The 13326-nt window shown below is 42.2% G+C and overlaps 1 protein-coding gene across 1 annotated transcript in view; it reads right to left on the bottom strand.

Annotated features, from left to right (window-relative positions):
* Window positions 1–11118: 11118 nt before the first annotated feature.
* Window positions 11119–13326, bottom strand: part of fam124b (family with sequence similarity 124B) — a 49381-nt gene continuing 47173 nt past the window's right edge. Inside the window, exon 7 of the mRNA XM_084324004.1 lies at window positions 11119–12302. Within this exon, the coding sequence (XP_084180130.1) occupies window positions 11617–12302 (686 nt within the window). The 3' untranslated portion in view covers window positions 11119–11616. The remainder of the gene's footprint in view (window positions 12303–13326) is intronic.

The following is a 13326-nucleotide window of genomic DNA, read 5'->3' as shown; positions in this document are numbered from 1 at the left end:
GCATTAAACAGCAGCTCTGTCATTGAAGTGGGAAAAGTGACCATTAAACAGCAGTTCTGTCATTGAAGTGGGAAAAGTGATTAAACAGCAGCGCGTCTGCACTCAGAAGATGGCGCGACAATATTGCTCTGGCGTTGAAGTGGGAAAGCGGCAGTGAAACACAGCAGCGTGTAGCGGCGCCTCTGCCGCTGCCGCGGGGGCGTGCCACGCGTGTCACGTGGCCGTCGCGGCCAATCAGGCCAACCCGGAAACCGAAATCCGACTAAATCCGTTGCGGAAGTGATACACATAGATATCTGGTGATACATGCCTACACTCCTCACAGCTACATGCAGTAATCTTCCATAACGATCACATACTGCCCCCTTGTGGTTAGAACGGATATACCTCCTCAGGCTCAATGAGTCACCATATCAATGGATTTCTTGGAGTGACATTTCTCTCTAACCAAATAATGTTTGAATTTTTAGGGCTCATACTTGCTCAGGATGTGAAAAGACTTGGATAAAACCAGGAGCACAGAGTCTCCATATAACCTTTTTATTTACTTCAACGTTCACCATTAAAAGCTGCTCAATGAGCTGTTTCACTCATCCCAGTTCTTATAGTCCTATCAGTATTTGGTTGCGGCCTATTTTACAGCATCAAGTGGATTATTGCAACTTCCTCATTGTTTTCGAACAATGTCACATATCCGCTATGAAATCAAACCTGTGGAAAGTGTTGGTTTTTGTGCAAGATTAGTGAAAACTAGCGACAAGGATTGTTGCCATTTCTTTTTATCTCCAAGTCACTGAACGACAATTAACACAAAACAAGGCTTCAGTGTCCTCTGATGACATATTCAAACTCATTAACTCCTTAACTGTCAACCTAAATTAATGTGTGTAAAAGTGCTTGGAGCTCTGGGATATTTGCTAAATAAATCTCCATTGGTGTCTTTTAAAGCTTCTACTGTATAACGTTTCACCTCAAACAAGGAGACAAGACCACAGACCTGAGAAGAGCCTGGAGGTTGAAACAGTGTTTTTGTGACCAGTTAATTCTTTGAAGATGTACATTGTTTCCTAAGCCGTTAGTAATGTTACGTGTACATTTACACTTTAAAACCCCTTCATTAAAACCCTTACTCTACAGCACACAGGAAGCTCATTTTGTCATCATTATTTGATTTGCCACAGATTTTCATTTTACATTTCATAGTATGGTAATCCTGTTTTTAGGTATACTGTAGATGTTTATTTACAGGTGCACACATATCTATGCACAAGACACTATCCAGACAGTGTAAAAGCACAGTGATATTCATTATACAAAGACAATGAGATTTAGTCATTTGTTGCATACAATTCTCTTTCTTACAATTCTCTATCCTAATACACAATACTGTTGGGATGATTATGGCCCCTGTGCAAAAGGTTGTGGGTTCAATTCCCACGTCTCACCTGACCACACTGGTAATTCACTTCATGTATTACTTCAGAAGTATTGTGTAGAATCGCTCAGAGGAAGAACCACATTGAGGGTTTTCTAAATACTGAGTTGGAGTAACGTGTCAAATCACTGTTAAAAGACAGAGGCTGTGTACTTTGGATTCAGGTATCACATGTACCACTCTAAGTGCATACAGCAGCAGACTGTACATGGTTCTCAAAAAAACTATAAAAGAAGGGTCATAACATCACTGTGAACTCACATTGGTTCCACTTATTGAAACTTTCAGTTCAGCCGACATTGAGTTGAATGGGATCAGCAGTCTCCTTGTTTATTACCCGTCATTTAAACAGGTTATTACCTTCGGATGTCAAAATCATCTGCAATTTGTTGCATTGTTAACTAGCTAATGTTTGATATATTGGTTGATATATATTTACTTGCATTTTTTTTACGTAAAACGTAAAAAAAACTATAATCAAACCGACCGATGAGGAAACCTATTCGCTCTGTGGTAGTCTGGCCCGAGCACACAATAGTAACCTGCAATGCAATGGCCAGCGAACTATTGGATATTATGAAGAGGAAGACCAAACGGATTATATGCATGATGATTATGGATGATAAGGTGCGTTTCCACCAGACTATGTTGGACTATGTTGGACTCAGCACTACTGGTAAAAGGTAAAAAAAACTATAATCAAACCGACCGATGAGGAAACCTATTTGGCTCTGTCTATAGTCTGGCCCGAGCAGATGAAGACGGATGAGGGCTACCTAACGTTATATGTATTGATCCTGTTCTGATTCAAGACACTTTTGGACTCGAAGTGAGAAATGGAGTACCTCTAAAACAAAGGTAACGTCTTTCGTGTACTTTACCGAAACTCTGTCATAAAACATGCGTTTGTATGATCGTGATAAATGAGGTTCGTGAAGAAACAAGGTCATGTGTTTACCTTTGACCTGGCAATAATATAGGTTTCAAGCAAGCAGCCGTGAGATTTGCGCATATGCTGCACAAAACACACTTTATCTCACAATCTAGAAAACCAGCCTGGATTATTTTAAAACGGGGCAATGTTTAGCTCGGTATTGTGAACAAACGAGGGTATGTAGAAACAAACTTTATTTTTTACATGTTGGACTATAAATAGTGTCTGTCAAATGAGCCATACTATTGTCTCCATAGCTATAATATAGAATATACAATAGCTCTGCAAAGATCGTGAAAATTGTCAAAAAAAAAGCTGGTGCCAGGCAGTACAGATGGGGAAAGAGCGTGGCAGTCAATGAGTTAAGAGGCCATGGGATGTTTGTGTGAGCTCTTTACACCCAAAAGAGGTTTTCATTCTATTTCAGAAGTGCTGTAATATAAACCCCATTTGTATGTAAAAGCGGATTTCTTGTGTTCATAATATCACACACATCATCAAACTATACACTATCTCCAAATACAATTAGTTTGAGAGTTGAAATGTGTGATGTCATTATGATGTCACATTTGCCAGGAACTAAGTATGAAAATACATAATGAAAATAAAATAAATATCAAGACTTTGAATGTGGCCTCACTGACCCATCACTCATCAATCACTAAGGTCTTGATATTGTTTCACTGAGATGTATTTAAAAGGAGCACTTCACCAAAAAACAATGCATTTATTTTGCACATAATCTGACACACATCCAAAAACCGTTTTTCACACATGAATTTAGTTGACAGTTATTGAGAGGTAATGAGTTTTTTGGGATGTGTATGGGATTATGTGTAAAAATAAATCAGTATTGTTTTTTGGTGAAGTGCCCCTTTAATACTTCCTGGAATATGACATCACACATTCCAACCTTTTCACTCCAATAACTCAAGACCAAATTCATTCAATTAATTTTAGTTTTCTTTTTTTTTGGGTGGAGTTCCTAATGAAATCCCACGTTTGAGTGGTGGATTAGAGAGGACTTGACATTGCCAGTTAGAATCCCTGCTGGATTTTATATATAACTCATTTAAAGGTAGAATCTGTAATGCTGTCAAACAGCGACCTCTAGGCAAAAGAGCCCCGCTTGGTATTGCACTTTGTTTACATGTTTTGTTTTGCTCTGATGTGTGGGTTGGAGTTTAGTAAACTTATTATAGTGTGAATTTACACTTATTATAGTGTGACCAGCAGTAGCAACCCCTCCTCCCTGTCCCCACTCAACTCAACAAAACCCACACATCAGACCACAAAAAAAAAATATTACGCAAAGATCAATACCAAGAGGCTCTTTTGCCTAGAGGATGCCATCTGACGGCATTACAGATTCTACCTTTGAGTTCATACCAAGCCTTCTCTTTTAAATAAATATTTACAACACCTTGTTAAAGCTCATGGGGACATTTGAACCCAATCACTCATTAATACGACCTGTAAAAGATTATCCACATCTTAGTTTGGCGAAGCCTAGACAGCAACAACAGATAAAAATCGAATTCAACAAATACAACAAAATAACATGACATGGATCAGTGTTGCTAATCCTGACCTGCTGTAGGTCACCAGACTAGGCTGGGCGACATGGAGTTAATCAATTTAAAGGTGCTATAGACAGTGGTGCATTGCTGATTTCAAAGCTGGTTGCACAGTGTTTTAATGACGCCACGTGCACGCACGCTCAGGGACGTTGCAAGGGGGGGGGGGGGGGGGGGGTGCGGGGGGCTGCAAAAAAATAAAAAATAAAAATGATGTTTCTTTTATGACAGTATTTATATATACTGTAACTGTATAACTGTAACACTGTATATTATAAGTTTATCCTGCTCAAAGCACTTCACCATTTTAATATTGTGTGTATTGAGCCGTACTGTATTGTAGCCATTCTCCAATCTGTTAAATAAAGTTTTCATTCATTCATTACACTACTGTATGTACACAATCATACGTGTAAAACAGAGTAGATTTTCGAGTGATGACAGACTGTCACAGACTGATTGAATGACAGGTGAAACAACTAATTGTATTCACCTCCCGTCTCCCGCCCTTCCCACGCGCCACGAACCACTGAGCTACTGTGATACAGTGCTTGCGCAGTCAGTCGATTTTAGCTAGTAGTCAGACTTTGCTAGCACAGAATGTCTCACTCGCAGAAAAGAAAAATATCAGATTTATTTTCGAAACGTCCCGCCGGTCCCAGTGACAGTCCCACTAAATCTGATAAACGTCAGAGAGAGACAGAGACGACAGGTTCAGCCTCAGCATCAGGTATTGAAGAGTTAACAGTCTGTTCCCCTATACCCCCCCTCGGGCGCCAGGGGCTTCCACTGAGGGGTGATGCAAATAGGGATGGGGTGTTATGGCAGCTCATGATGGAAAGAGTGCGCACCAAGTCTGATCCCGAGTTGAAGAATTGGCTCCAAAAGAGAGACAACTGGATGTCCAACAACATCCAAAACGAAATCTTACAGCTGTTTGCTCATGATATTCAGCAACAAATTAGAGGCAAAGCATCCAAAAGCCCATTCTGATGTCACTCACTGGAAAAGAACAATTCTCGTGTAATATACAGTTCGCCGATGACAACTTGGACACAACAGCCGAGACGCTGTTTTTGTGTATAAAATACTTTTACGCCTCGACCTGCCCATGGAGAGGCTGATAGGATACTGTTTTGACGGGGCCAGCAACATGTCTGGGGGGTACAGGCTAGACCAGGGGTTCCCAAACTTTTCAGGCCGTGACCCAAAAAAAACGGTGTCAGAGAGCCGCGACCCCCACTATTATAGGAGGTAAAAAAAAAAATTAAATGGAAATGTATGGTTGAAACATGCAAACGTTCAAACGCACACACACTAATAAGCATTGGAGGCTTTTAACCAGGGCCGGACTGGGGAAATCATTCAGGCCAGGAAATATAGCCCCAGTCAGGCCACTTTTTAAGCAGGGGGTCTGGGGGTCCCCCACTAGGATTTCTTTTGTTACAAAGACTTCATTTCCTGCATTCAGGCTAGCATATGTATGATTAGCAACAACACAGATTTTTATGGATTTTCAGTTTTTTGTAATTGATAAATACAATATTTTATTCAACTTCAGCCCTGATCATAACACCACATATTAATTTTATAATTATAACCCTTTAAATGCCAGTGTGTGTGATGGCATATATTTGCAATATATCAAATGCAAAGTAGATTTTTCTGGGGGGGATTATTACAGGCTAGCATGTGTCAATGATTAGCAGTTTTTCGTAAGGGTCCTGCCTCCACCAATCACATGCGGCTCCCTTTGTGTGTGTGTGAGAGCAAGAGAGAGAGAAAGAGAGAGATAGTTCTCCAACTTGTGTGAGTTGCAGTGATCTCCTGGTTGTTCCCCACCTAGGTTATCTAACTATTGCGCTGGTGCAACTAGAAACACTGGCCTGGCCTGCTTCTAAGTTCAGTGGCCTGACAAAAAAAAAAAAAAAAAATATTCATCATCTGGCGACCCCCCCCCAGCACCCCCTGCTGTTTTATAGTTCCAACGTGCCTGCGCACGCTCCCGCGCATGCACATAGATGTTCCCTCGCATACATTACATTTACATTTAGTCATTTAGCTGACGCTTTTATCCAAAGCGACTTACAAGTTCTGTGCGACAAGACAGCAAGAAGGGTATAACTCCATCAGCTGAGTAACAATGTTCATCAAAGTGTTGCGTGTTACAGTGTAGGTTAGTTTATTAGGACAAGTGCATGACATTAACACTTTGACTGCCATGAAACGTCTTTTCACGTCATTGCTGGCCATGCTCAAGTTGCCGGGGGACGCTGTACAGCGTCCTTATATCAATATTTCAAAAATCTGCGATCGGATTCATATGTCCCCTCCGCTGGCCTGAGATCCACCAGCAGGACCCACTGAGCTCTCTGGCGGTTCAGGAGCGCCATCTGGTGGCCGATCGGCGCAATCGCCAAACAGGATGTTGAATAGAGGTTGTCATGACGACCGTAGTACTTCCGGGCGCTCGCTATAGTTCATGGGACTCTGGCTCGTCACGCTACACGGTGATCGATTGGCAATAACTCGATAAACAACATGATTTGGACGTATACCATTATACAAGCTGGAGATGGACCGGGTAAAAATATATCCCATAATGATAAAATTTCTACTCGACGATGATCGCCCAACGGCGCGCGGAGACTGGAGTGAGTTTCAGCGTGTAACGTTACCGTCTTTGATACTAACTGCTATTATCAACATTTGACCCACATTAGATGATTGGTATAACGCTGCCCACGGAATTATAAACGCCCCCTCGCCCATCCGGTCAACATCAGATGACGTGTAGTAACTTCTAGAAGTACGTCTAGTTGGAATTTTTTATATCGCGCTGATTGCCATCAAACTGTATTTCATCATCAATATAATGCATTTGGGGCTATATATCACGTTCTGGAGAAAGCTGCAGAAAGAGATGAAAACATACTTATACATTAGACCATACTTTACTATGAATATGTGAATGAAAAAGTTTAACGTTGCTACACAATGAACAATACATATAGGACTTTGAATGGGCCCTAATAATGGCAATGTAGCAATAGAATTTAAAAAGTTATAGCCCTGCAAAGAAGGTGACTTTCTCCATAGACAAATAGCGCTGGCAATCTATGGTATATCATGAATTTAACCTTAGGCAACCAAAGTGTTAAGGTTAGTCAGGGTTAGATTTTTTTTTTTTTTTTTTGATCATTTCAGATAATGGTTGAAGAAGTGAGTCTTTAGTCGACGGCGAAAGATTGGACGGGATTCGGCTGTCCTAACTGGGATGGGTAGTTCATTCCACCATTGTGGGGCAAGGACTGAGAATAGGCGGCTTCTCTTTGATGACCCTCCGGGAGCTTGGATAGGAGTAGATCTGAGGCGGCCAGAAGATGCAGAGCGTAGGGGTCCTTGAGGGTGTGTAGTTAGAGACCATTGACCGGAGGTAGGCGGGAGCGGTTCCCTTTGCCGCACGGTATGCTAGGTCGAGGGCCTTGAAGCGGATACGTGCAGCAATGGGGAGCCAGTGCAGGTCCCTAAGAAGTGGGGTGACATGGGCCGACTTCGGTAGGTTTGAGATCAGGCGGGCCGCTGCATTTTGAATGAGTTGAAGAGGCTTGGTGGCAGTGGCCGGGAGGCCAGCTAGCAGTGCGTTGCAGTAGTCGAGGCGGGAGATGACTGTTGATTGGACGAGGAGTTGGGTGGCTTCTTTTGTCAGGAAGGGGCGTATCCTTCTGACGTTGCTCAGGAGGAATCTGCAGGTTCTGGTTGTCGCTGCGATGTGAGCAGAGAAGTTCAACTGGTCGTCGAGGACAACACCAAGGTTCTTGGCGGTCGTCGACGCGGTCACAGCTGCATTCTCGACTGTGATGGAGAGGTCGGTCAGGGGGGAGGATTTGGCCGGCAGGTGGAGCAATTCTGTTTTGCTTAGGTTCAGTTTGAGGTGGTTGGTCGTCATCCAGGCGGAGATGTCGGACAGACAGGCCGAGATCCGCTCAGAGACGCATACGCAGACTAAAGACAATGCCTAATTGCCTCTACGAATGGAATGTAACACATTTCATTCACAAGTTGTGTGAATATACTACTATATTAGTATTTGTAAATTTACTGTTCAGAAAGCTAAGAAAGGGATTAAAAGGAGGTGTATTTCTATTATTGGGGTTAACTTGTGGAACAATGCGGATATACAGTTAAGAATGAGTAATTCGATTTTGGTTTTTAAGAAAAAGGTTTGTAAAGCAATTTTTGAAAAATACAAGGGTGAATAACACTGTTTGTTTGCTTTTTTTCTTTTAGAATACTGTTTTGGAATCTACATTTTTGTATATATATTTTATTTTTTTTAATGCTAAATTTTGAAAAACTACAAGGGTGAAAAACACTGTTTTGCTTGCTTGCTTTTTTTTATAATACTGTTTTGGAGTAAAAAAAAAAAAAAAAAAAAAAAAAAAAAATTGGTAAGAATATAGGACAGGCACATATAAGCACTATGCTTCAGTCTGTACCTTTTTCAGTCACTGTAAATAATCAAATATTGATAAATGATGATGTATATTGTACTTTTATTTTTTGATGACTGAAAAAAATAAACTACTACTACTACTACTAATGTATCTGAGAACGTATTTGAACACACCTGACTACCTGCGCTATTGTTATGCAAAGTAGCCAGGTGGGTACTTATCGAGTTGGCGCATCAGTCGAGTGCAGCGCATTCCTGTGTGCATGTGCATGCGCGTGCTCTGCTCACATAGCCGGTTGCACAGCGTGCAACCCCGTCCCATGAGCAATGCACCCCTGGCTATAGATAACATACATACATTATATATATATATATATATATATATATATATATATATATATATATATATATATAAGAACACATGCACAGACCTTTTGAAAATGTGTGGAATAAAAGTATTGCTTTCCCTCCAAAAAAAATATTATTAATTAATTCATTTATCATTTAAAACATGTTTGCAGGTCCAAAATGTATGTTGTTGCCTGCATATATCCTCTCCCTACTTCCCATTTCCCCACATGGAATGCACCCGATTGGATAAATTACATGCTGGTGCTCTAGTGTGACACCTAGTGGCTGAATGTTATCCATAGCACCTTTAATGATAATCACAAGACGTTTTTCGATCCATATCACAATATTTGCTCAATATATGGCAAATCACAGATTATATCAATCCAGTTGATGTTAATCTCATTGAACTGTGTGTGAAACATGACAGAAAACCAAAACAAAATTTTCGAATGAGAATTCATTCACTCAAATATTTCAGGTCAAATTATGTGAGAAATTTGTTATGTGCTTGTTATTATTAATTCAGACAACATAATTGTGCATCATGATATCTCAATACCATCACAATATGATCCTATGGAAAGATGATGATCACATTGTCAGCTATTATCGTCCAGCTGTACACCAGACTAATTCATAATAATGACTAATTATTATTAATCTGAATGCAGTGCTGGTAAAAATCCACTGGTACCAGTTCAACACCAGCACAAGTCCTTCTAATGACACTAACATTAAGTTCATTATAGCTCGGCCAGCACTGTCGTTTGTCTCCACAAGTGGAATATTCATGTATTCATTCACTTGGACCAAAAAATAAATAAGAACTATTTCCCACATCAAAGACTCATAAACACACAAACTAGACCACGGACCCCCATTTGACAAGCGTTTTGTTTTCAGATATCTAGATATTTTATTACAGAATCCTATGTCTATACTGTAGATGAGGAGACACTGTGTTCCTTATGGATGAAATGATAGTGAAATAAAACTGTCCCCGCAACCCCACTTTGACAACTGCTGGTCTGGTCTTGGTCCACTGGTCCTCTGCTAATCAAATGGCTACATTCCTAGCATCATAGCTGCACAATCATTAGCTGAGACTGAACATGAAATACATTAAACATTCAATATTATTATTGCTACCAGCTAGCAGCTACAATCTATCAGCTAGCAGCTACAAGCTAGCAGCTAGCAACTAACTAGTTCATCAGGTTGTACATATCGCTGCTAACGGGAATCACCTGTTACATGGATCCAACATGGCTGCCACTGAACACTGCGATGTCCTCCCCTCATGTCACCCAGAGGTGAACTATAGTGACCAGGGTAACTGATGTGATTCAGAGTGTGGGGTCCTTGTCTGTCCAATCAGCTTTGTGTTTCTGTAAACCTGAACCAACCATCCAATCAGCTTTGTGTTTCTGTAAACCTGAACCAACCGTCCAATCAACTGTGCGTTTCTGTAAACCTGAACCAACCGTCCAATCAGAGGCTATATTTCCCTGTGCTACATTTTCACTATATAATAATAACATGACATTGCATAGTGACATTATATCCTGTAGATGATCATGTATGTACTGTATGTTATGATCCTGTCTTGCTATGCTGTGTGTAAAACATGTGATAACTGCCTGGTGGCTTTCAGCAGGCTGGATGTTTTAAAATATAATGTTCTTTATTCATATGTAACGGAGCTGATATCGTCACCTTTTTGCGTTGTGTTTAAAGGGGAACTCCAACATTTTGGGAAATTAGCTTATTTAACATCTTCCCTGGAGTTAGACAAGAAGATACATACCTTTTTTGTCTCTGTGCGTGCATTTTAGCTTTGGGAATAGACGCTCCGTTAGCATAGCTTAGCTTCATCACTGGAAGTGAGGCAGGACAGTAGCCTTACAGTGCCTTACAGTGTATTGCAAGGTCTGACATTGACCAAATTTGATATGCATGACCTTGGTGGGCTCTAGGTCAACTCCTGAAAAGGGGGTCAATGTCAGACCTTGCAATCAAAAGTTAGGGGGCGCACTGAAATTATGGCAAGGGTTATTAGCCCCCTAACTTTTGATTGCAAAGTCTGACATTGACCCCCTTTTCAGGAGTTGACCTAGAGCCCACCAAGGTCATGCATATCAAGTTTGGTCAATGTCAGACCTTGCAATACACTGTAAGGCACTGTAAGGCTACTGTCCTGCCTCACTTCCAGTGATGAAGCTAAGCTATGCTAACGGAGCGTCTATTCCCAAAGCTAAAATGCACGCACAGAGACAAAAAAGGTATGTATCTTCTTGTCTAACTCCAGGGAAGATGTTAAATAAGCTAATTTCCCAAAATGTTGGAGTTCCCCTTTAACTTCGATGCCCCGAGGGAGTTTCGAACCTGAGTCTGCCGCACCACAGTGAATTCACTTCTTGGTAACGTATCTATGTGTCTTTTAAGGGAGAGTGAGTTTAACTCGCAGTATCGCTACTCGCCACAGTCACTTCACAACACCTGACGTCCATCGTGACTGTGCCTCGCGGTACCATCTGTTACACATATAATTAAAACCAAGGCATTTTGGTTACTTACTAGTCGTTTCAGGTTTGTGCACCTTGGTTGAAAGACAAAGTCGCAAACAGATCTTTTGTTTCTCTTTTAGTAGACTGGCAGATCTTTTGTTTCTCTTTTAGTAGACTGGCAGATCTTTTGTTTCTCTTTTAGTAGACTGACAGAGTGCTGAAATGTTGTTGAAATTGACTGGCTCAAACAAATAAATGCCTGAGCTGCCATTAGAAGTTTTGTGGTACTGTATATGTGTTTAGTTGATGCAAGTCATCTGCCCTCTGAGATTCTAATAAAATGTAAACTGAAGTCAGATGAAGAACTCGTCCAGCTTCTCATGGCTGTCTATGTGTGTCTGTGTTGTCAGCAGTTTGCCAGTATTCAGAGCTGTGGTTGTAGTTCTGTTTGCCTCCACTAGGGGCTCCCTGGAAGGACTCTGGCCAGCCGCTATAGTCCTGCTGCCACATCCCAGCCTGGCGGTGGAGCCTGCCTTGAGCTCTACATGGCTCCACGTCCTGGAGTACCCTGGGAGACACTCCCCCAGCTCCCTGGCTAAACTCTCCAGGGTCGAGGCCCCGACCACGGCAGGCCTCTCGGAGGAGGAGGAGCGGGTCACCACGGTGTCGGAGCGAGGTGTGACGGCGAAGCCTGTGTCCACATTGGTCTCGGGCTCCTCCTCTTCCTCCTGCAGGAGGCGGGAGAAGGAGCAGGAGAGGGAGGGGCGTAGAGGAGAGTCATGGTGGGCGGAGCTGGAGAGGGAGGGGCAGAGAGGAGAGTCATGGTGGGCGGAGCTGGAGAGGGGGGGGGAGGGGCGGAGAGGAGAGTCATGGTGGGCGGAGCTGGAGAGGAGGGCGGGGCTACTGCGCTGGGAAGAGTAGCAGGAGCTACCAGGAGGAGAGCTACAGCAGCTGTCTGAGCAAAGACTCTCTCCTCCTCCTCCTCCTCCTCCTCTTCTTCCTCCACATAGCTGCTCCAGACCACTGAGAGGCCGAGGGCCTAGAAGCATAAAACACAGACTGTTACTAAACACACAAGGTTTAAAGAGCCCATATTTTAAAACCGATTGTTTGGATTTTTGGACAATAACCCTTTCTGTGCCAAACCTGAGTATAGTCTGGTTTCGTCGCCAACCGCTGAGCGCCAAAACCTGAGTATACTCGGGTTTTGATCTTTTTCCTCTGATCCCCATTCTAATCACTGCGCGGACCTCCCTGTATCTCCCTTGCACAGCTGCCTACGTTAAAATTGCAATGCCGATCGAATCCTGCCAGGTGGCAGTATCGCCTACCCTTTGAACTGGAATAGTTTAGTGTGTGGAAACTTTTTTTTTGTCTGCAAGAACTCCTCCCCTTCAGAGGACAGAGCGATCGCTCTAAGATTTTATCGCCTCACACCTATTTCCCATACATACACGAGTAATCGCGATAGCGATGGGATCACTGGGGATTGTTCTTTTTGGAGTACCTTCTGGCTAAGGTAAGGTATATTCTATGTCTATTTTACCGAACCTGAAACATGTTTTTGTAGCGTGTCGTATTTTACTGGACCTAAACCATGCTTTTGGTAACGATCAGAGTTTTGAGATAAAACGACCCCCCCCCCCCCCCCCCCCCCCTTGATGATTTTGAGAAGACACATATGTACATGGTATATACCTTTGATTTGGAAGTATTTGGGGTTTCAGGGGGGCAACCCGAACAATTTGGGCATATTGCATATAACGCGGCATATCTCGCGATCTATGAAAAAAGACTGGATTATTTTGGAAAGGGGTGATGTTTAGCGTGTAATAGTGCACAAACTACAGTATGTAGAAATGAACTGGTTAGTCAGTGATGGACTATGAACAATGCCTGTCAAATGAGCCTACTATTGTCTCCATAGCTATAATACAGAACACACGATGGATCTGCAAACATCGCTAAAAACGCTGGCGCCATTGAGTAAAGATGGGAAAAGAGCGTGGCGCTCAATGAGTTAAGTATGAAATACTAATGCTAGTAGTTTAGTTGATGCAATG

The sequence above is a fragment of the Notolepis coatsorum genome, assembly GCF_963971535.1.
Source record: "Notolepis coatsorum genome assembly, chromosome: 1".
Taxonomy (NCBI): Eukaryota; Metazoa; Chordata; class Actinopteri; order Aulopiformes; family Paralepididae; genus Notolepis; species Notolepis coatsorum.
The sequence above is the reverse complement of the archived record's forward strand: the minus strand, read 5'-3'. Positions and strand labels throughout refer to the sequence as shown.